We start from the raw sequence: 24,860 nt of genomic DNA on the forward strand, positions 1-24,860 counted from the left end.
GGGGTTTATCATCATCTGAGAGGAGGGGTTTATCATCATCTGAGAGGAGGGGTTTATCATCATCTGAGAGGAGGGGTTTATCATCATCTGAGAGGAGGGGTTTATCATCATCACCTGAGAGGAGCGGTTTGTCATCATCACCTGAGAGGAGGGGTTTGTCATCATCACCTGAGAGGAGGGGTTTGTCATCATCACCTGAGACGAGGGGTTTGTCATCATCACCTGAGAGGAGGGGTTTGTCATCATCACCTGAGAGGAGGGGTTTGTCATCATATGAGAGGAGGGGTTTATCATCATCTGAGAGGAGGGGTTTGTCATCATCACCTGAGAGGAGGGGTTTGTCATCATCACCTGAGAGGAGCGGTTTGTCATCATCACCTGAGAGGAGGGGTTTGTCATCATCACCTGAGAGGAGGGGTTTGTCATCATCACCTGAGAGGAGGGGTTTAACATCACCATCTGAGAGGAGGGGTTTATCATCATCACCTGAGAGGAGGGGTTTATCATCATCATCTGAGAGGAGGGGTTTATCATCATCACCTGAGAGGAGGGATTTATCATCACCTGAGAGGAGGGGTTTATCATCATCATCTGAGAGGAGGGGTTTATCATCATCAACTGAGAAGAGGGGTTTATCATCATCATCTGAGAGGAGGGGTTTACCATCATCACCTGAGAGGAGGGGTTTATCATCATCACCTGAGAGGATTGGTTTATCATCACCACCTGAGAGGAGGGGTTTATCATCACCTGAGACGAGGAGTTTGTCATCACCTGAGAGGAGGGGTTTATCATCATCATCTGAGAGGAGGGGTTTATCATCATCACCTGAGAGGAGGGGTTTATCATCATCACCTAAGAGGAGGGGTTTATCATCATCACCTGAGAGGAGGGGTTTATCATCACCTGAGAGGAGGGGTTTATCATCATCACCTGAGAGGAGGGGTTTGTCATCATAACCTGAGAGGAGGGGTTTATCATCACCTGAGAGGAGGGGTTTATCATCATCACCTGAGAGGAGGGGTTTATCATCATCACCTGAGAGGAGGGGTTTATCATCACCTGAGAGGAGGGGTTTGTCATCATCACCTGAGAGGAGTGGTTTGTCATCATCACCTGAGAGGAGGGGTTTATCATCACCTGAGAGGAGGGGTTTGTCATCATCACCTGAGAGGAGGGGTTTTTCATCATCACCTGAGAGGAGGGGTTTATCATCACCTGAGAGGAGGGGTTTATCATCATCACCTGAGAGGAGGGATTTATCATCACCTGAGAGGAGGGGTTTATCATCATCATCTGAGAGGAGGGGTTTATCATCACCTGAGAGGAGGGGTTTATCATCATCTGAGAGGAGGGGTTTATCATCATCTGAGAGGAGGGGTTTATCATCATCTGAGAGGAGGGGTTTATCATCATCTGAGAGGAGGGGTTTATCATCATCACCTGAGAGGAGCGGTTTGTCATCATCACCTGAGAGGAGGGGTTTGTCATCATCACCTGAGAGGAGGGGTTTGTCATCATCACCTGAGAGGAGGGGTTTAACATCACCATCTGAGAGGAGGGGTTTATCATCATCACCTGAGAGGAGGGGTTTATCATCATCACCTGAGAGGAGGGGTTTATCATCAGGGGGTTGTCATCACCTGAGAGGAGGGGTTTATCATCATCACCTGAGAGGAGGGGTTTTATCATCACCTGAGAGGAGGGGTTTGTCATCATCACCTGAGAGGAGGGGTTTGTCATCATCACCTGAGAGGAGGGGTTTATCATCACCTGAGAGGAGGGGTTTATCATCATCACCTGAGAGGAGGGGTTTTTCATCATCACCTGAGAGGAGGGGTTTACATCATCACCTGAGAGGAGGGGTTTATCATCACCTGAGAGGAGGGGTTTATCATCATCTGAGAGGAGGGGTTTATCATCATCTGAGAGGAGGGGTTTATCATCATCTGAGAGGAGGGGTTTATCATCATCTGAGAGGAGGGGTTTATCATCATCACCTGAGAGGAGCGGTTTGTCATCATCACCTGAGAGGAGGGGTTTGTCATCATCACCTGAGAGGAGGGGTTTGTCATCATCACCTGAGAGGAGGGGTTTAACATCACCATCTGAGAGGAGGGGTTTATCATCATCACCTGAGAGGAGGGGTTTATCATCATCACCTGAGAGGAGGGGTTTATCATCATCACCTTTGAGGAGGGGTTTATCATCATCTGAGAGGGGGGGTTTATCATCACCTGAGAGGAGCGGTTTATCAGATATACTTAACAGAGCAGACAACACACATTGAGTCTCTTACTTGTGTGTCGACCTCCAGGCTGAAGTTAGCATTGAGAACAGCCAACTCCATTTTGTTGTAGAGGAGAACTGGGTTGTTACGGTCCTCTGGAGTATCAGTTGCCTGGGGGAGAGAGAGTGAAAGAGGGTGAGAGAGAGAGCGAGAGCAGAGGAGAGAGAGCACAATTTGCAAATTCAGCTCAAACACCAATCAAATAAAGCATTATATAGGTTTGGCTTGACGATCTGTCCTCTGGCTGTCACAGAGTGCAATTGTCAATAACAGGCACTGCTGGTACCATCATAAATGTCTGTCTTTCAATAAACACACACACACACACACACACACACACACACACACACACACACACACACACACACACACACACACACACACACACACACACACACACACACACACACACACACACACACACACACACACACACAGCATGTTTGGAGGCCCAGTGGTCCCTACCCTGTAAATCTCAGTACCAGAGCAGCATGTTTGGAGGCCCAGGGGTCGCTACCCTGTAAATCTCAGTACCAGAGCAGCATGTTTGGAGGCCCAGGGGTCCCTACCCTGTAAATGTCAGTACCAGAGCAGCATGTTTGGAGGCCCAGGGGTCGCTACCCTGTAAATCTCAGTACCAGAGCAGCATGTTTGGAGGCCCAGGGGTCGCTACCCTGTAAATCTCAGTACCAGAGCAGCATGACTGCCCTGAAAAGGCAGCAGCGTAGCACTGAGCTATGGGAAACACAGGGATCTGTTACAAGTTTGTTTAGAAAGAGCCCATGGGCTCAGCGCCTGGTTAACACAACAACTGGTAAGAACCATCGTCCCCTGGTTAACACAACAACTGGTAAGAACCAGCGTCCCCTGGTTAACACAACAACTGGTAAGAACCAGCGTCCCCTGGTTAACACAACAACTGGTAAGAACCAGCGTCCCCTGGTTAACACAACTGGTAAGAACCAGCGCCCCCTGGTTAACACAACAACTGGTAAGAACCAGAGCCCCCTGGTTAACACAACTGGTAAGAACCAGAGCCGCCTGGTTAACACAACTGGTAAGAACCAGAGCCGCCTGGTTAACACAACAACTGGTAAGAACCAGAGCCGCCTGGTTAACACAACTGGTAAGAACCAGAGCCGCCTGGTTAACACAACTGGTAAGAACGAGAGGCTGGTTAACAGCAACAACTGGTAAGAACCAGAGGCCTGGTTAAGAGAGGCTGGTAAGTCTGGCTTTATAAACACAGCTAGTAATAGAGAGGTGGTTAGGGGCTGAAGTCTGGCTTCATAAACACAGTTATAGAGAGGTGGTTAGGGGCTGAAGTCTGGCTTCATAAACACAGTTATAGAGAGGTGGTTAGGGGCTGAAGTCTGGCTTCATAAACACAGTGATGGAGAGGTGGTTAGGGGCTGAAGTCTGGCTTCATAAACACAGTGATGGAGAGGTGGTTAGGGGCTGAAGTCTGGCTTCATAAACACAGTGATGGAGAGGTGGTAACGGCAGAAGTCTGGCTTCATAAACACAGTGATGGAGAGGTGGTTAGGGGCTGAAGTCTGGCTTCATAAACACAGTGGTGGAGAGGTGGTTAGGGCTGAAGTCTGGCTTCATAAACACAGTGGTGGAGAGGTGGTTAGGGCTGAAGTTACAAAACTAAAGCAGATGGTAAGTAAAGCAGGTTTTCCTAGAGCAGTAGTGTTGAACTTACATTGGCGATCTCCCTCTCCAGCTCAATGACCCTGGTGACCTCCTCTCTGATTTGTGTCTCGTTGACCACTAGGCTGCGGTCGGTACGGATCAGCCTGACCACGTCTATCATGAACTGTTCATACGCTCTACATGGCTGGGAAGACAGACAGACAGACAGACAGACAGACAGACAGACAGACAGACAGACAGACAGACAGACAGACAGACAGACAGACAGACAGACAGACAGACAGACAGACAGACAGACAGACAGACAGACAGACAGACAGACAGACAGACAGACAGACAGACAGATTAAAAACATGTATTGTAGTATCAACAGAAAAAAAGCAGTCATAAGTAGTTGGGTAGACGAGGAAGAATGAGAGATACTGTATTCACATCACTGTAAATAGAATGAGAGATACTGTATTCACATCACTGGAAATAGAATGAGAGATACTGTATTCACATCACTGTAAATATATATTAGGCTTCATCATCTTCTGTTTGGTATTAAGAGACAGGAAGAGAACACTATGAAAATAGAATCTGTCTAATCAATGAACCTCAAAGCACCACACACACACACACACACACACACACTCCTATCCCCGCCGCGCCAAGTTTTGCAAGTACAGAATCCTTTCAGAATATCAATCAGTGGTGGTAGTCAGTAAAGTGAAACCATACAAGAGAATATCCACCACAAACACTCACATCTGGTTTGAGTTGGGCTGCGACCAAATCGGTCATCTCACTTCATTAGTTTAATGATCACATTGCTCCAGATGGTATCTCATACACACACACACACACACACACACACACACACACACACACACACACACACACACACACACACACACACACACACACACACACACACACACACACACACACACACACACACACACACACACACACACACACACACACACACACTCCAGCTAGTCACATTGACAGTTACATAAGTTGGAACACAGGTTATCCGTGGGTCAAACATCAGACTGGTGTTTAGGGGGGAAATGGATCATAATGTGGTTTATAGTTTCTCCATAACAGAGACCTCAGGCAAACAGGCTTATTTGGAGGTCTGTGTTAAACCACACTAACACAGGAGGTTTCAAACCCATTAGAGCATGTCAATGCTAATGATTAGTTCAATCATTAAAAACTACAGTAAAATATTCAGGTTCAAATCTCATCAGCTTTAGAGTTCTTCACATCTAGTTCTGGATGTTCATTAAACCATGCTGGAGGATTGGACCCAGCGTCAGCATAATTACCTAGAGAGGGTGGTGATCCTATCCCAGACTGATGCTGAGGGCTTGCAGTCACGGATCATTGTGTGTTCTGGGTGGATGAACCAGTGATCAGAACAATAGAGAGTTGAAACCCAGACTCTGACATACCTGGCCAGAGAAATAATTTCCTTGAAACTCAGACATACCTGGCCAGAGAACTAATTTCCTTGAAACCCAGACAGAGAACTAATTTCCTTGAAACCTGGACATACCCGGCCAGAGAACTAATTTCCTTGAAACCTGGACATACCCGGCCAGAGAACTAATTTCCTTGAAACCCAGACATAACTGGCCAGAGAACTAATTTCCTCCACAGATCCAGACATTTACATTTTAGTCATTTAGCAGACACTCTTATCCAGAGCGACTTACAGCAGTGAATGCATACATTTCATACATTTATTTTCTCCATACTGGTCCCCCGTAGGAATCAAACCCACAACCCTGGCGTTGCAAACACCATGCTCTACCCGCTGAGCCACACAGGACCAGACAGAGAACTCATTTCCTCCACAGACCCAGACAGAGAACTGGATATCATTGATATGTGTGTGTGCATGTGTGTAGCAGGTACAGTCTTACCTCTGCATAGGGCCCGGTGCATGTATAGTGCTCTCTGGATAAGAGACCAAGGCTGGTTTGCTGGTCAAACTGGCAGGGGAGAGAGAATCAGGACACAAGCAGCCATTCATTCAACAGCAGGGGAAAGACAAAGCACTCACTGGAACATAAAGTTCAGAGAGATTAGTGTGTGAATACTTAACAATGCCTCGGTTAGATTTGGGTAGTTTACTGAGCAAATAGGTACACTAAATTCCTAACTAAGAGAGAGGGTTAAGGGGTACAAGTGATGGGGTACAGGTGTGTTCATGTGTCTATCATGTGATGGGGTACAGGTGTGTTCAGTGTCTATCACTTGACGGGGTACAGGTGTGTTCAGTGTCTATCACGTGATGGGGTACAGGTGTGTTCATGTGTCTATCATGTGATGGGGTACAGGTGTGTTCAGTGTCTATCACTTGACGGGGTACAGGTGTGTTCAGTGTCTATCACGTGATGGTGTACAGGTGTGTTCATGTGTCTATCACGTGATGGGGTACAGGTGTGTTCATGTGTCTATCATGTGATGGGGTACAGGTGTGTTCAGTGTCTATCATGTGATGGTGTACAGGTGTGTTCAGTGTCTATCATGTGATGGTGTACACAATGTATATACGACCCTTGGATTTCTTAAAATGTTATTGTGTTACAAAGTGGGGTTAAAATGGGTTCAAATGTTTTTTGTTGATGTTGTTGTGAATGATCTACACAAAATAACCTGGAAGATCAAAGTGGAAGAAAAATTAATAAAAAATAAAAAAAGATGAATGGAAAATAAAACACTAATATACCTTAAGTATTCACATGCTAGAAACACCATCGTCAGGTATTACAGTTGTGAGTCTTCTTGGGTAAGTCTCATAAGAGCTTTGTGCAATATTTGTCCAATTATTCTTTGCAACATTCTTCAAGCTCTGTCAAGGTGTTGGGGATCATGGCTTGTCCTCCATTTTCAAGTCTTGCCATAGATTGTCAAGCAGATTTAAGTTAAAAATGTAAACTTGGCCATTCAGGAACATTCTCTGTCTTCTTCTAAGCAACTCCTGTGTAGATTTGGCTTTGTGTTGTAGGTTATTGTCCTGCTGCAAGGTGAAGTATTTTCACATACCTGCCTCCTCTAACCACTAGGCTACCTGCCTCCTCTAACCACTAGGCTACCTGCCTCCTCTAACCACTAGGCTACCTGCCTCCTCTAACCACTAGGCTACCTGCCTCCTCTAACCACTAGGCTACCTGCCACCTCTAACCACTAGGCTACCTGCCTCCTCTAACCACTAGGCTACCTGCCTCCTCTAACCACTAGGCTACCTGCCACCTCTAACCACTAGGCTACCTGCCTCCTCTAACCACTAGGCTACCTGCCGCCCCTCTAACCACTAGGCTACCTGCCACCTCTAACCACTAGGCTACCTGCCTCCTCTAACCACTAGGCTACCTGCCTCCTCTAACCACTAGGCTACCTGCCTCCTCTAACCACTAGGCTACCTGCCGCCCCTCTAACCACTAGGCTACCTGCCGCCCCTCTAACCACTAGGCTACCTGCCTCCTCTAACCACTAGGCTACCTGCCTCCTCTAACCACTAGGCTACCTGCCTCCTCTAACCACTAGGCTACCTGCTTCCTCTAACCACTAGGCTACCTGCCTCCTCTAACCACTAGGCTACCTGCCTCCTCTAACCACTAGGCTACCTGCCTCCTCTAACCACTAGGCTACCTGCCTCCTCTAACCACTAGGCTACCTGCCTCCCCCTAACCACTAGGCTACCTGCCTCCCTCTAACCACTAGGCTACCTGCCTCCTCTAACCACTAGGCTACCTGCCTCCTCTAACCACTAGGCTACCTGCCTCCTCTAACCACTAGGCTACCTGCCTCCTCTAACCACTAGGCTACCTGCCTCCTCTAACCACTAGGCTACCTGCCTCCTCTAACCACTAGGCTACCTGCCTCCTCTAACCACTAGGCTACCTGCCTCCTCTAACCACTAGGCTACCTGCCTCCTCTAACCACTAGGCTACCTGCCTCCTCTAACCACTAGGCTACCTGCCTCCTCTAACCACTAGGCTACCTGCCACCTCTAACCACTAGGCTACCTGCCTCCTCTAACCACTAGGCTACCTGCCACCTCTAACCACTAGGCTACCTGCCACCTCTCCCAGTGTCTGGTTTAAAGCCGACTGAAGCTAGAATTTTGCCTGTGCTTAGCTCCATCCAGTTTCTTTTCATCCTGAAAAACTTCAGTCTTTGCCGATGTCAAGCATACCCATACCATGATGCAGCCACCACCAGGCTTGCAAATAGGGAGGCAGTTACTCAGTGATGTGTTGGATTTGCACCAAACATAAGACTTTGCATTTTGGCAAAAAAAAGTGTACAAAGCTGTCATCAAGGCAAAGTGTGGCTACTTTGAAGAATGTAAAATATATTTTGATGTGTATAACACCTTTTTGGTTGCTACAAGATTCCATATGTGTTATTTCATAGTTTTGATGTCTTCACTGTTATTCTACAATGTAGAAAATAGTACAAATAAAGGAAAACCCTTGAATGAGTAGTTGTGTCCAAACTTTTGACTGGTAGTGTATATTCCAATCCCACTTTGTAACGCAACAAAATGTGAAAAACAATCAAGGGCCTGTAGACCTTCTATAGTGTCTGTGCATGTGACAGTCATGTGATGGGCTGTAGGTGTGTTCAAGTGTATGTGCACGTGACGGCCACCTACGTGAATGATGTGTGAATTGGAGTCTTTGTCATCAGTGCCGATAAAAAAATTAACCAAGACATGAGTTCCGTATTTCTCATTTAGTCTGGCAATGGCATCCTCCAACTTCCATGTGTTCCCTAAGTAGGAGAGGAGAGGATTGGTTTGAGGAGAAGAGAGGAGAGGAGATAATTGGTTTGAGGGGAAGAGAGGATGGTTTGAGGAGAGGAAATAATTGGTTTGAGGAGAGGATTGGTTTGAGGAAAGGAGAGGAGATAATTGGTTTGAGGAGAGGAGAGGATTGGTTTGAGGAGAGGAGAGGAAAGGATTGGTTTGAGGAGAGGAGAGGATTGGTTTGAGGAGAGGAGAGGATTGGTTTGAGGAGAGGAGAGGATTGGTTTGAGGAGAGGAGAGGATTGGTTAAAGGAGAGGAGAGGATTGGTTTGAGGAGAGGATTGGTTTGAGGAGAGGAGAGGATTGGTTTGAGGAGAGGAAAGGATTGGTTTGAGGAGAGGAGATAATTGGTTTGAGGAGAGGATTGGTTTGAGGAGAGGAGAGGAAAGGATTGGTTTGAGGAGAGGAGAGGATTGGTTTGAGGAGAGGAGAGGATTGGTTTGAGGAGAGGAGAGGATTGGTTTGAGGAGAGGAGAGGAGATAATTGGTTTGAGGAGAGGATTGGTTTGAGGAGAGGATTGGTTTGAGGAGAGGAGAGAATTGGTTTGAGGAGAGGAGAGGAGATAATTGGTTTGAGGAGAGAATTGGTTTGAGGAGAGGATTGGTTTGAGGAGAGGAGAGGATTGGTTTGAGGAGAGGAGAGGATTGGTTTGAGGAGAGGAGAGGATTGGTTAAAGGAGAGGAGAGGATTGGTTTGAGGAGAGGAGAGGATTGGTTTGAGGAGAGAAGAGGAGAGAATTGGTTTGAGGAGAGAATTGGTTTGAGGAGAGGATTGGTTTGAGGAGAGGAGAGGATTGGTTTGAGGAGAGGAGAGGATTGGTTAAAGGAGAGGAGAGGATTGGTTTGAGGAGAGGAGAGGATTGGTTTGAGGAGAGGAGAGGAGAGGCTTGGTTTGAGGAGAGAAGAGGAGAGGATTGGTTTGAGGAGAGGAGAGGATTGGTTTGAGAGGAGAGGAGATAATTGGTTTGAGTAGAGGATTGGTTTGAGGAGAGAATTGGTTTGAGGAGAGGATTGGTTTGAGGAGAGGAGAGGATTGGTTTGAGGAGAGGAGAGGATTGGTTTGAGGAGAGAAGAGGATTGGTTTGAGGAGAGAAGAGGATTGGTTTGAGGAGAGAAGAGGATTGGTTTGAGGAGAGAAGAGGATTGGTTTGAGGAGAGAAGAGGATTGGTTTGAGGAGAGGAGAGGATTGGTTTGAGGAGAGGAGTTAAGTGGTTTGAGGAGAGGCGAGGATGGGTTAGAGGAGAGGAGAGGATTGGTTTGAGGAGAGGAGAGGATTGGTTTGAGGAGAAGAGAGGAGGTAAGTGGTTTGTGGAGAGGAGAGGATTGGTTTGAGGAGAGGAGAGGAGATAATTGGTTTGAGGAGAGAATTGGTTTGAGGAGAGGATTGGTTTGAGGAGAGGAGAGGATTGGTTTGAGGAGAGGAGAGGATTGGTTTGAGGAGAGGAGAGGATTGGTTAAAGGAGAGGAGAGGATTGGTTTGAGGAGAGGAGAGGATTGGTTTGAGGAGAGAAGAGGAGAGAATTGGTTTGAGGAGAGAATTGGTTTGAGGAGAGGATTGGTTTGAGGAGAGGAGAGGATTGGTTTGAGGAGAGGAGAGGATTGGTTAAAGGAGAGGAGAGGATTGGTTTGAGGAGAGGAGAGGAGAGGCTTGGTTTGAGGAGAGAAGAGGAGAGGATTGGTTTGAGGAGAGGAGAGGAGAGGATTGGTTTGAGAGGAGAGGAGATAATTGGTTTGAGTAGAGGATTGGTTTGAGGAGAGAATTGGTTTGAGGAGAGGATTGGTTTGAGGAGAGGAGAGGATTGGTTTGAGGAGAGGAGAGGATTGGTTTGAGGAGAGAAGAGGATTGGTTTGAGGAGAGAAGAGGATTGGTTTGAGGAGAGGAGAGGATTGGTTTGAGGAGAGGAGTTAAGTGGTTTGAGGAGAGGCAAGGATGGGTTAGAGGAGAGGAGAGGATTGGTTTGAGGAGAGGAGAGGATTGGTTTGAGGAGAAGAGAGGAGGTAAGTGGTTTGTGGAGAGGAGAGGATTGGTTTGGTTTGTGGAGAGGAGAGGATTGGTTTGGTTAGAGGAGAGGAGAGGATTGGTTTGAGGAGAGGTGAGGATTGGTTTGAGGAGAGGATTGGTTAGAGGAGAGAAGAGGATTGGTTAGAGGAGAGGAGAGGATTGGTTAGAGGAGAGGAGAGGATTGGTTAGAGGAGAGGAGAGGATTGGTTAGAGGAGAGGAGGTAAGTGGTTTGAGGAGAGGATTGGTTAGAGGAGAGGAGAGGCTTGGTTTTAGGAGAGGTGAGGCTTGGTTTGAGGAGAGGAGATAATTGGTTTGAGGAGAGGAGATAATTGGTTTGAGGAGAGGAGAGGATTGGTTTGAGGAGAGGAGAGGATTGGTTAGAGGAGAGGATTAGTTTGAGGAGAGGAGAGGATTGGTTTGAGGAGAGGAGGTAACTGGTTTGAAGAGAGGAGAGGATTGGTTTGAGGAGAGGATTGGTTTGAGGAGAGGAGATAATTGGTTTGAGGAGAGGAGGTAATTGGTTTGAGGTGAGGTTAACTAAAATAGGTGTAGGAAACACAGAGGTCGAAGGGCATAGTGTAGTTCACCATAGACAGTCTCCCAGTGGTCTGTTGCTATTGGCCACTCAAACACATTAGGAAGTATGTCTAGTAAAGGAGCTCCACCCCTTTTCTCAATCTGACCTTCAGAGGGGGAAAAAAAACACAAAAGTCACCCAGGTTAACTCACAGCTTAAAGGTAGACAGCTCATTGGACTTGGAATGACTTACTGAATTGAAATGTACTTGACCTCAACAAAACAGACCAGCAGACTCACTCTCATTGGTGCAGGATCTGTAGAGGGTCTTGGCTTTAGTGAGGGCACTGGCCTCCCCCTTCACACTTCTCTCTAGAACACCTACAAAATATTATAGAGGTTATAGATTTGCAGCACATCTGTGTTGATGTTTGCTTTTAAACTGAAAATCAAAAAGAGGTTTGGATATGAGTTGAGCTGTGAGTGTTGCAAGTAACATGGAGCATGTGAGCTGTGTTTTGCAGGACAATGTCCCCCTCAGAGAGACTGTAACATGTCTCTTTAGACCAGACAGAACACAGTCAGACTCTGGGCCAAGGGGCTGTCGGTCTGCTGGCACTGCTGCTTTTCACTACATAACAAGCATTGAGAAACATCACAGAACTGTGGAAACCAAAAAACAAGCAGGAAAAAAACAATGCTTTAAATCTGTGGTCATTGCATGCACTGGTAATTGAAGGAAAAAATCCATTTGCTAGAGTTAAGACAAAGAATGTGCTTTTCATTTTCTCTCTACCCTTTTTGAATCTCACACTGAAATGCTACCTCTCCTCTGCCACAATCATTCTTCTTTCTTAAAGTAACAGCTCTCTGCCCTAATCTTTCTTCATTCTTACAGTAACAGCTCTCTGCCCTAATCTTTCTTCATTCTTACAGTAACAGCTCTCTGCCCCAATGTTTCTTCATTTTTACAGTAACAGCTCTCTGCCCTAATCTTTCTTCATTCTTACAGTAACAGCTCTCTGCCCCAATGTTTCTTCATTTTTACAGTAACAGCTCTCTGCCCCTCTCTCTTCATTCTTACAGTAACAGCTCTCTGCCCCTCTCTCTCTCTTCATTCTTACAGCAATAGCTCTCTGTCCTCTCTCTTCTTTCTTAAAGTAACAGCTCTCTGCCCTTTCTCTTCATTCTTAAAGTAACAGCTCTCTGCCCCTCTCTCTCTCTTCATTCTTAAAGTAACAGCTCTCTGCCCTCTTTCCCTCTTCATTCTTACAGTAACAGCTCTCTGCCCTCTTTCCCTCTTCATTCTTACAGTAACAGCTCTCTGCCCTCTTTCCCTCTTCATTCTTACAGTAACAGCTCTCTGCCCTCTTTCCCTCTTCATTCTTACAGTAACAGCTCTCTGCCCTCTTTCCCTCTTCATTCTTACAGTAACAGCTCTCTGCCCTCTTTCCCTCTTCATTCTTACAGTAACAGCTCTCTGCCCTCTTTCCCTCTTCATTCTTACAGTAACAGCTCTCTGCCCTTTCTCTTCATTCTTACAGCAATAGCTCTCTGTCCTCTCTCTTCATTCTTACAGTAACAGCTCTCTGCCCCTCTCTTCATTCTTACAGTAACATTTCCCTGCCCCTCTCTCTTCATTCTTACAGTAACAGCTCTCTGCCCTCTCCCTCTTCATTCTTACAGTAACAGCTCTCTGCCCTAATCTTTCTTCATTCTTACAGTAACAGCTCTCTGCCCTCTCCCTCTTCATTCTTACAGTAACAGCTCTCTGCCCCTCTCTTCATTCTTACAGTAACAGCTCTCTGCCCCTCTCTCTTCATTCTTACAGTAACAGCTCTCTGCCCTCTTTCTTTCTTCATTCTTACAGTAACAGCTCTCGGTCATCTCAACTCTCATTCTTCCTCTTTCCCTCTACTTGAAATCCTCTCATCATCCACTGTTTTGGTTAGGGCAGAACCCCTGCAGTCTCATTACCTAGTGTGCACACTTTTTATGTGCTCATGTAATGTTAATGAAGCGCTGGGTTAGGGAACCTTCATAGGGTGCTTCCTGCCAAAGGGCGCAGATCATGTGTGTGATTGGATTAACAACTGAATTCTGGGGGAGAGGGGGGGTTCTGTTTAGATTAAAGACCACCTGATGCTCGTGTGGCAAACACCCCTTTAAATACAAGTTCACCTACTTTGGAAGCTTTCGGGGCTTCCCTTTACTTTTTACACGTTTTACACTTTTTTGGGGGAAAGGATGGAGGACGAGATATGTTCATGTTTTTTTCAACCCTGCGGTTCTGTCACTCTTTACGGTGCTGTGGTTAAACTCCTGAGACCCAGAACACACACACGTGCGCAAACACACACACACACACACACACACACACACACACACACACACACACACACACACACACACACACACACACACACACACACACACACACACACACACACTTAAATAATGTGACCTTATCTGGGCCCCAACCTCAGGGCCCATCCTGATAAAAAAAAGGAACTACACAGGAAGTGTGTCTCCCCAGAGCCAATCCCCCTGTGTATATGTATTCAACACAGAACACTGCAGAGCCCACGGGCCTCAAATCCACCACATGGACTCAACTAGGGTACATACAACTGGAAACAGCTGCATTGTTGCTGAAGAGCTGAATATGCACAGATCTAGTGCTGTCTGACCCTCTGTGATGTCATAAGATTTCTGACTTAGACATTCTGTCAAACCCTCTGTGATGTCATAAGATTTCTGACTTAGACATTCTGTCAAACCCTCTGTGATGTCATAAGATTTCTGACTTAGACATTCTGTCAAACCCTCTGTGATGTCATAAGATTTCTGACTTAGACATTCTGTCAAACCCTCTGTGATGTCATAAGATTTCTGACTTAGACATTCTGTCAAACCCTCTGTGATGTCATAAGATTTCTGACTTAGACATTCTGTCAAACCCTCTGTGATGTCATAAGATGCCTAATGCCGCGTTCAAATCTCCGACTTCAGTACTTTCAAAACAACTGGGAACTCTGGGGAAAAAGGACTGGGATTTGTATTTTTATTTCAACGGTCATTTTGGTAAAATACCAAGTCCATATTATGGAAAGAACAGCTCAAATAATGACTTCATTACTTTAAGACATGAAGGTCAGTCAATAGAGAACATTTCAAGAACTTTGAAAGTTTCTTCAACTGCAGTTGCAAAAACCATTCAGAGCTATGATGAAACTGGCTCTCATGAGGACCGCCACAGGAATGTTGCATAGGATAAGTTCATTAGAGTTACCAGCCTCAGAAGTTGCAGCTCAAATAAATGCTTCACAGAGTTCAAGTAACAGACACATCTCAACACCAACTATTCAGAGGAGACTGCGTGAATAAGGCCTTCATGGTCGAATTGCTGCAAAGAAACCACTACTAAAGGACACCAATAAGAAGAAGAGACTTGCTTTGGCCAAGAAACATGAGCAATGGACATTAGACCAGTGGAAGTTTGTCCTTTGGTATGGAGTCCAAATTGGAGATTTTTGGTTCCAACCGCCGTGTCTTTTTGAGACGCGGTGTAGGTGAACGGATGATCTTCGCATGTGTATTTCCCCACCGTAAAGCATGGAGGAGGAGGTGTTATGGTGTTGGGGTGCTTTGCTGGTGACACTGTCTGTGATTTATTTAGAATTCAAGGCACACTTAACCAGCATGGCTACAACAGCATTCTGCAGCGATACTGTAACGATATACGCTGAAAGTCAGGAAGCAAGTCCAGGGAGTGAATAATTTAATTAACCTGTTGGGGATAGTGGGCAGTATTTGCACGGCCGGATAAAAAAGGTACCCGATTTAATCTGGTTACTACTCCTGCCCAGTAACTAGAATATGCATATAACTGTTTGATTTGGATAGAAAACACCCTAACGTTTCTAAAACTGTTTGAATGGTGTCTGTGAGTATAACAGAACTCATTTGGCAGGCCAAAACCTGAGAAGATTCCAAACAGGAAGCGCTTTCTCTGACTTTTTCTTGGCCTTCTTGATCATCTCTAACCAAAACAGGGGATCTCTGGCATGACGTGACATTTTCTAACGCTCCCATATGCTCTCAGATGGCGCCAGAACGATGAATGGTGGCTTTGCAGGCCCTGGCTGAAAAACAGTAGCGCATTTTGTAAGTGGTCGATCTGAGGACAATGAGACTGGAGGCGCGTGCACGAGCCGACACCATGTTTACTTTCTCTCTCTTTGAACGAAAACAACGACTCCCGGTCGGAATATTATCGCTTTTTTATGAGAAAAATATCATAAAAATAGATTTTAAACAGCGTTTGACATGCTTCGAAGTATGGTAATGGAATATTTTGAATTTTTTTGTCACGAAACGCGTCGGGCGCGTCACCCTTCTTTACCCTTCGGATAGTGTCTTGAACGCACGAACAAAACGCCGCTATTTGGATATAACTATGGATTATTTGGAACCAAACCAACATTTGTTATTGAAGTAGAAGTCCTGGGAGTGCAGTCTGACGAAGAACAGCAAAGGTAATCAAACTTTTCTAATAGTAAATCGGAGTTTGGTGAGTACCACACTTGGTGGGTGTCAAAATAGCTAGCCTGTGATGGCCGGGCTATCTACTCAGAATATTGCAAAATGTACTTTCACCGAAAACCTATTTTAAAATCGGACATAGCGAGTGCATAAAGGAGTTCTGTATCTATAATTCTTAAAATAATTGTTATGTTTTTTGTGAACGTTTATCGTGAGTAATTTAGTAAATTCACTGGAAGTGTTCGGTGGGAATGCTAGTCACATGCTAGTCACATGCTAATGTAAAAAGCAGGTTTTTGATATAAATATGAACTTGATTGAACAAAACATGCATGTATTGTATAACATAATGTCCTAGGATTGTCATCTGATGAAGATCATCAAAGGTTAGTGCTGCATTTAGCTGTGGTTTGGGTTTATGTGACATTATATGCTAGCTTGAAAAATGGGTGTCTGATTATTTCTGGCTGGGTACTCTGCTGACATAATCTAATGTTTTGCTTTCGTTGTAAAGCCTTTTTGAAATCGGACAGTGTGGTTAGATTAACGAGAGTCTTGTCTTTAAAATGGTGTAAAATAGTCATATGTTTGAGAAATTTAAGTAATAGCATTTCTAAGGTATTTGAATATCGCGCCACGGGATTACACTGGCTGTTGAGTAGGTGGGATGCAAGCGTCTCACTGGCCCAGAGAGGTTAATAAATGAACGAAACACAAACAGCGCACCGACATGAAACAGCAACAATGACGACTGGGGAATGAACCAAAGGGAGTGACATATAAAGGGCAGGTAATCAAGGAGGTGATGGAGTCCAGGTGAGTGTCATTATCCTGTTAGGGCTAGGGGGCAGTATTGACACGGCTGGATAAAAAACATACCCGATTTAATCTGGTTACCACTCCTACCCAGTAACTAGAATATGCATATACTTATTACATATGGATAGAAAACACCCTAAAGTTTCTAAAACTGTTTGAATGGTGTCTGTGAGTATAACAGAACTCAAATGGCAGGTCAAAACCTGAGAGATTCATTTACAGGAAGTGGCCTGTCTGACCATTTCTTGAACTTCTTTTCCATCTCTATCTTTTACTAAGGATCTCTGCTCTAACGTGACACTTCCTACGTCGTCCATAGGCGCTCAGAGCCCGGGAAAAACCTGAATGTCGTCATCCCAGCCCCAGGCTGAAACACATTATCGCCCTTCTCAAGTGGTCGATGAAGGGACTCTGGGCTTAGGCGCGTGACCTGACCGCCCCCGTCTTTGTGATTTTTTTCCTCTGTTTGCCGAAAAGGAGATTCCCGGTCGGAATATTATCGCTTTTCTACGAGAAAAATGGCATAAAAATTGATTTTAAACAGCGGTTGACATGCTTCGAAGTACGGTAATGGAATATTTAGAATTTTTTTGTCACGAATTGCGCCATGCGCGTGACCCTTCTTTACCATTTCGGATAGTGTCTGGAACGCACGAACAAAACGCCGCTATTCGGATATAACGATGGATTATTTTGGACCAAACCAACATTTGTTATTGAAGTAGCAGTCCTGGGAGTGCATTCTGACGAAGACAACAAAAGGTAATCAAACTTTTATAATTGTAAATATGATTATGGTGAGTGCTAAACTTGCCGGGTGTCTAAATAGCTAGCCCGTGATGCCTGGGCTATGTACTTAGAATATTGCAAAATGTGCTTTCACCAAAAAGCTATTTTAAAATCGGACATATCGAGTGCATAGAGGAGGTCTGTATCTATAATTCTTAAAATAATTGTTATGCTTTTTGTGAACGTTTATCGTGAGTAATTTAGTAAAATGTTAGCGAATTCCCCGGAAGTTTGCTAGTTCTGAACGTCACATGCTAATGTAAAAAGCTGGTTTTTGATATAAATATGAACTTGATTGAACAAAACATGCATGTATTGTATAACATAATGTCCTAGGGTTGTCATCTGATGAAGATCATCAAAGGTTAGTGCTGCATTTAGCTGTCTTCTGGGTTTTTGTGACATTATATGCTAGCTTGAAAAATGGGTGTCTGATTATTTCTGGCTTGGTACTCTGCTGACATAATCTAATGTTTTGCTTTCGTTGTAAAGCCTTTTTGAAATCGGACAGTGTGGTTAGATTAACGAGAGTCTTGTCTTTAAATAACTGTAAAATAGTCATATGTTTGAGAAATTGAAGTAATAGGATTTTTAAGGTTTTGAAAATCGCGCCACAGGCTTCAAGTGGCTGTTACGTAGGTGGGACGAATTCGTCCCGCCTAGCCCAGAGAGGTTATGCGCGCAACGTTGGTGACAGGTGTGCGCCCTAACGAGCAGCCTGGTGACCTAGAGGCCGGAGAGGGAGCACACGTGACAGATACGCCATCCCATCTGGTTTGGGTTTAGTGGGACTATCATTTGTTTTTCAACAGGACAATGACCCAACACACCTCCAGGCTGTGTAAGGGCTATTTTACCAAGAAGGAAAGTGATGGAGTGCTGCATCAGATGACCTGGCCTCCACAATCACACGACCTCAACCAAATGAGATGGTTTGGGATGAGTCGGACCGACAGCAGAGTGAAGGAAAAGCAGCCAACAAGTGCTCAGCATATATATGTAGGAACTCCTTCAAGACTGTTGGAAAAGCATTCCAGGTGAAGCTGGTTGAGAGAATGCCAAGAGTGTGCAAAGCTGTCATCAAGGCAAAGAGTGGTTACTTTGAAGAATCTCAAATTTCAAATATATTTTGATTTGTTTAACACTTTTTTGGTTACTACATGATTCCATATATGTTATTTCATAGTTTTGAAGAAAATAGTAAATAGTAAAAAAAAATTGAAAATAGTAAAAATAAAGAAAAACCATTGAATGAGAAGGTGTTAATACTTTTGACCGGTAGTGTACGTTATGACAAAATGTTGTATTCTTTGTTAGTTTTGGTGTTCAGCGTGGGTTTTTTTAGGCTGTTCGTGCACACATATTTTTCCCTGCCAATTAAAACCAGTTAAATGTAACTAAATGTAATCTATGTAATCCACAAAAGTAAGTATTTATCATGAGAGGGCCATGAACAATAACTAGTAATACTGCACACTCCAAGATAGGTTAAAATCTCACCTTTCTGATTTAAATAGTTATAAATTACTGAAGTGTAGTCACTTCTGAGGATACAGGTGTCCAGGTGTGGTCAGTCCACTGCTGTTTAACACCTGACGTGAACTGTCCAGGTGTGGTCAGTCCACTGCTGTTTAACACGACGATGTCAGGTGTGAGTACTGCTGTTTAACATGAGTGAATGTCCAGGTGGTCAGTACGTTTTAAACCTGACGTGAACTGTCCAGGTGTGGTCAGTCCACTGCTGTTTAACACCTGAGAATAGGGTAGTCATGCTGTTTAACATGAAAGGTCAGAAGCGACTGTAAGGCAATGATGAGTAATGCAAATGGAATGTCAGGTGTGGTCAGTCCACTGCTGTTTAACACCTGATGTGAACTGTCCAGGGGTGGTCATATTTCCATCCATTTACATCTGTCTAGCATTATTCAGACTCATCTTGGATGAAGAATATCTAGGATTTTCATCACGTGCACTGTAGGGGATCTTTAACAGATGGGAAATATTCTACACTGTAGGGGCTCTTTAACAGAGGGTAAATGTTCAACACTGTAGGAGCTCTTTAACAGAGGGTAAATATTCTACAATGTAGGGGATCTTTAACAGATGGTAAATATTCTACACTGTGGGGTCTATTTAATAGATGGTAAATGTTCAACACTGTAGGAGCTCTTTAACAGAGGGTAAATGTTCAACACTGTAGGAGCTCTTTAACAGAGGGTAAATATTCTACACTGTAGGGGCTCTTTAACAGAGGGTAAATATTCTACACTGTAGGGGATCTTTAACAGATGGTAAATATTATATACTGTAGGGTCTCTTTAACAGAGGGTACATTTTCTACACTGTAGGGTCTCTTTAACAGAGGGTAAATATTCTACACTGTAGGGGCTCTTTAACAGAGGGTAAATATTCTACACTGTAGGGGCTCTTTAACAGAGGGTAAAAGTTCTACACTGTAGGGGCTCTTTAACCTCTATGGGATAGGTGTTCGTAAACCGGGACGGTTGTTGCTAAGGTGCGCTAATGTGACTAGAATGACATTGTAAACAACAGCCAACTTTTCGGGACATAGACATGTCTTATATGGCCAGAAAACTTTAATTATTGTTAATCTGACTGTAGGGTCCAATTAACAGCAGATATTACAGTGAAAAAATACCATGCTATTGTTTGATGTCATGATAAAACAACTTTTATCACAGCATCTGGTTTGATACATTCACCTCTGAAGGAAAATAATGTACTTACATTCAGTAATCTTGCTCAGAATTGTCATCCTGCAGGTCCCAGAGATAAAATGTAGCATAGCTTTGTTTGACAAAATCAATTTTTATGTTCAAATGTAGGAACTGGGGTCTACAGTTTGACCCCACTGCTGTCTCTGGCTCCACACCCACCCTGTCCGACCATCTAGATATCCGAAAGCTATTGTATAAGCTAATGATCCATCATGTATGACATTTCTGGGAGAGTGTAAACTAAAACAATTTATTACCATAACATTCTTTATAGTTATGTACTTGAAAATGTATCAATTGACCAATTCGGCACATTTGGGCAAACTCCTTGCAGACTAGGTGTAATGTAATTCTTCACTGGATCAGTCTAAAACTTTGCACACAAACTGCTGCCATCGGGTGGCCAAAATCTAAATTACACCTAGACTCCAATCTGAAAGTATGGCCTTTCTCTTGCATTTCAAAGAAGATAGAAAAATATTTTTAAATGCATGTTTTTTTCTTCGTATTATCTCTTACCAGATTTAATGTGTTATATTCTCATACATTAATTTCACATTTCCAGAAACTTCAAGGTGTTTCCTTTCAAATGGTATCAATGATATGCATATGTTAAAAAAAGCGTACGATCCTTATTAACAGACCATAAATGTCAGACAACCCCCTCTGCCCTTCCACTTGGTCAGCCTGCTCAGGATTCCACTGGCCTTCTCAAAAACCTGCAGCAGGTAACGTGGAACATGTAACTCAGCACTGATACACACACACAGACAGACCTCACAGCCCCCACCTCCCAGGTCTAAGGGGACCCTTCCTGTAAATCCACTGTCAAGATGGAGCTAACAAGATGCTCATTCCTAGTCAATCAATCAATCAATCAATCAAATCAATCAATCAATCAAATGTATTTATATAGCCCTTCTTGCATCAGCTGATGTCACAAAGTGCTGTACAGAAACTCAGCCTAAAACCCCAAACATCAAGCAATGCAGGTGTAGAAGCACGGTGGCTAGGAAAAACTCCCTAGAAAGTCCGGAACCTAGGAAGAAACCTAGAGAGGAACCAGACTATGAGGGGTGGTCAGTCCTCTTCTGGCTGTGCTGGGTGACGATTATAACAGAACATGGCCAAGATGTTCAAATGTTCATAGATGACCAGCAGGGTCAGATAATAATAATCACAGTGGTTGTATAGGGTGCAACAGGTAAGCACCTCAGGAGTAAATGTCAGTTGGCTTTTCATAGCGAATCATTCAGAGTAACTCTACCGCACCTGCTGTCTCTAGAGAGTTGAAAAACGCAGGTATGGTACAAGGTAGTACGTCCGGTAAACAGGTCAGGGTTCCATAGACGCAGGCAGAATATTTGAAACTGGAGCAGCAGCACGACCAGGTGGACTGCACCTTTTAAAGGAAATTTTCCTGCATTGGCAGAGACCGCATTCACAGTAAAACGCTGTAGATAGCAAGGAGACAGCTAGTCAGATGGCCAGACCCACATCCGCTTCAGAGTCATCTCCCTAGCAGATGTTAAAGGCATCCAACTATTCTAATCAGATTGTGCTTGTCCTCTATGCACCTTTTAAAGGACATTTTCCTGCGTTGGAGGGGACTGCATTCACAGTAAAACGCTGTAGATAACAACAGTAGCTATTCCCAGAGTCCCTGTCTTTCCCTGAATGAGAAGCTGCTTAAACTCTAGTATATCCTCCAACCAAACCTAGCCCTCACTCTCACTTCCCTGGACAACAGATCCAAACCTAGCCCTCACTCTCACTTCCCTGGACAACAGATCCAAACCTAGCCCTCACTCTCACCTCCCTGGACAACAGATCCAAACCTAGCTCTCACTCTCACTTCCCTGGACAACAGATCCAAACCTAGCCCTCACTCTCACTTCCCTGGACAACAGATCCAAACCTAGCCCTCACTCTCACCTCCCTGGACAACAGATTCAAACCTAACCCTCACTCTCACTTCCCTGGACAACAGATCCAAACCTAGCCCTCACTCTCACTTCCCTGGACAACAGATCCAAACCTAGCCCTCACTCTCACTTCCCTGGACAACAGATCCAAACCTAGCAATCACTCTCACTTCCCTGGACAACAGATCCAAACCTAGCCCTCACTCTCACTTCCCTGGACAACAGATCCAAATAAAGCCCTCACTCTCACCTCCCTGGACAACAGATCCAAACCTAGCCCTCACTCTCACCTCCCTGGACAATAGATCCAAACCTAGCCCTCACTCTCACCTCCCTGGACAACAGATCCAAACCTAGCCCACACTCTCACTTCCCTGGACAACAGATCCAAACCTAGCCCTCACTCTCACTTCCCTGGACAACAGATCCAAACCTAGCCCTCACTCTCACTTCCCTGGACAACAGATCCAAACCTAGCCCTCACTCTCACTTCCCTGGACAACAGATCCAAACCTAGCCCTCACTCTCACCTCCCTGGACAACAGATCCAAACCTAGCCCTCACTCTCACCTCCCTGGACAACAGATCCAAACCTAGCCCTCACTCTCACTTCCCTGGACAACAGATCCAAACCTAGCCCTCACGCTCACCTCCCTGGACAACAGATCCAAACCTAGCCCTCACTCTCACTTCCCTGGACAACAGATCCAAACCTAGCCTTCACTCTCACCTCCCTGGACAACAGATCCAAACCTAGCCCTCACTCTCACCTCCCTGGACAACAGATCCAAACCTAGCCCTCACTCTCACTTCCCTGGACAACAGATCCAAACCTAGCCCTCACTCTCACCTCCCTGGACAACAGATCCAAACCTAGCCCTCACTTCCACCTCCCTGGCAAACTCACTGGATCCAAACTACGCCACAAAACCACTCTGACCTGGACACACATATTCTGCTTCCTAGCAAAACATTATGTGTGTGTGTGTGTGTGTGTGTGTGTGTGTGTGTGTGTGTGTGTGTGTGTGTGTGTGTGTGTGTGTGTGTGTGTGTGTGGTGTGTCTCTAACCTTTGAGGACCACCTCCAGTTCGTCTCGTAGGATGTCGAAGGTGCTGTATCGGGAGGTGGTCTCTGGGATGATGTTCTTCTTCAACCAGCCCCCACAGGCGTACTGATAGAAGTTGTCGCACGGGTCCACATTGGCATCCATGTTCTCTATCAGACGAGACGCTGCACACAGACAAATACAGCTCATATTCTACCTGTGTGTGTGTGTGTGTGTGTGTGTGTGTGTGTGTGTGTGTGTGTGTGTGTATTTACCTGACTGAGTGCAGTCTGCCGTGGTGCAGACACCATCTAAAAAGGGGAAAACAACATAAATCAGCCTGGTTATTCATCAATGCCAACTTAAAGAATAATTATATATATTTTTTTACAAACAAATCTCTATTTTTTATGTAATAGGCATGTTATAGAAGGTTCCAGATTCTTTGTTTGTGATTTCACTTGTTTTTCAAGTGACTCGAGCGATACCCCTCCGTCCAGTCTAGCAGCAGGCTACACAGAGAATGGAACAGCTGGAAAGGGAAAACAGCTCAAATCACACAAAATGGAATGTAATGTTACAGATGAAGTTCGGAATGACTCAATTTCAATGTACAACATCTAAAGACCCGTATCACTATACTGAGACCCGTATCACTATACTGAGACCCGTATCACTATACTGAGACCCGTATCACTATACTGAGACCCGTATCACTATACTGAGACCCGTATCACTATACTGAGACCCGTATCACTATACTGAGACCCGTATCACTATACTGAGACCCGTATCCCTATACTGAGACCCGTATCACAATACTGACAGCGTTTCCCTTTCTAAAAGGGGTATTTGGGTGTTTTGGAGCATTCATACCAGAGTCCCCGTACTGCACAATGAGGATGAGGAAGTCATTTTATTTGTCACATACACGTGTTTAGCAGATGTTATTGCGGGTGTAGCGAAATGCTTGTGTTTCTAGCTCCAACAGCGCAGTAAAATCGAACAAGTAATATCTAACAATACACACAGTGGGTCTAGGGTGTCAGGTAAGGTAGAGACTCCTTGACTAGTTTCTCAAAGTACTTCATGATGACAGAAGTGAGTGCTACGGGGCGATAGTCATTTAGTTCAGTTACCTTTGCTTTTCTTGGGTACAGGAACAATGGTGGACATATTGAAGCATGTGGGGACAACAGTAAACACTCCAGCCAGCTGTTCTGCATCTGAGCCGGCAGCCTTGTGAGGGTTAACAGGCTTAAATGTCTTACTCACGTCAGCAATGGAGAAGGAGAGCCCACAGTCCTTGGTAACGGACCGCGTCAGCGGCACTATGTTATCCACAAAGCGGGTGAAGGTGTTTAGCTTGTCCAGAAGCAAGACGTCGGTGTCCGCGACGTGGCTGGTTTTCCCTTTGTAGTCCATGACTGTCTGTAGACCCTGCCCATACACGTTGCCTGTCTGAGCTATTGAATTGCGACTCCACTTTGTCTCTATACATGCCTGTTTGATTGCCTTATGGAGGGAATAACAACACTGTTTGTATTCGGCCAAATTCCCAGTCACATTGCCGTGGTTAAATGTGATGGTTTTGTGCGAATGCTGCAATCTATCCATGGTTTCTGGTTAGGGTCAGTTTTAATAGTCGTGTAGGCGTGTATAGGTGTGTATATGGGAGGCGAAGTCAAGTGCAGGAGAGCGGAGTATAATAAACA

At 44.9% G+C, this 24,860-nt stretch overlaps 1 protein-coding gene across 2 annotated transcripts in view; it reads right to left on the bottom strand.

Moving 5' to 3' along the window:
- Positions 1–24,860, bottom strand: part of LOC106613305 (neprilysin) — an 80,735-nt gene that overhangs the window by 18,716 nt on the left and 37,159 nt on the right. For both annotated transcript variants that reach the window (XM_045724839.1, XM_045724838.1), the window contains exons 3-10: positions 23,421–23,456; positions 23,169–23,330; positions 11,584–11,664; positions 11,354–11,449; positions 8,610–8,728; positions 5,869–5,937; positions 3,999–4,133; positions 2,300–2,401 (exon numbers count right to left, since the gene is read on the bottom strand). In XM_045724839.1, the coding sequence (XP_045580795.1) occupies positions 2,300–2,401; positions 3,999–4,133; positions 5,869–5,937; positions 8,610–8,728; positions 11,354–11,449; positions 11,584–11,664; positions 23,169–23,330; positions 23,421–23,456 (800 nt within the window). The remainder of the gene's footprint in view (positions 1–2,299; positions 2,402–3,998; positions 4,134–5,868; positions 5,938–8,609; positions 8,729–11,353; positions 11,450–11,583; positions 11,665–23,168; positions 23,331–23,420; positions 23,457–24,860) is intronic.

Source organism: Salmo salar, chromosome ssa09, assembly GCF_905237065.1.
Source record: "Salmo salar chromosome ssa09, Ssal_v3.1, whole genome shotgun sequence".
NCBI lineage: Eukaryota > Metazoa > Chordata > Actinopteri > Salmoniformes > Salmonidae > Salmo > Salmo salar.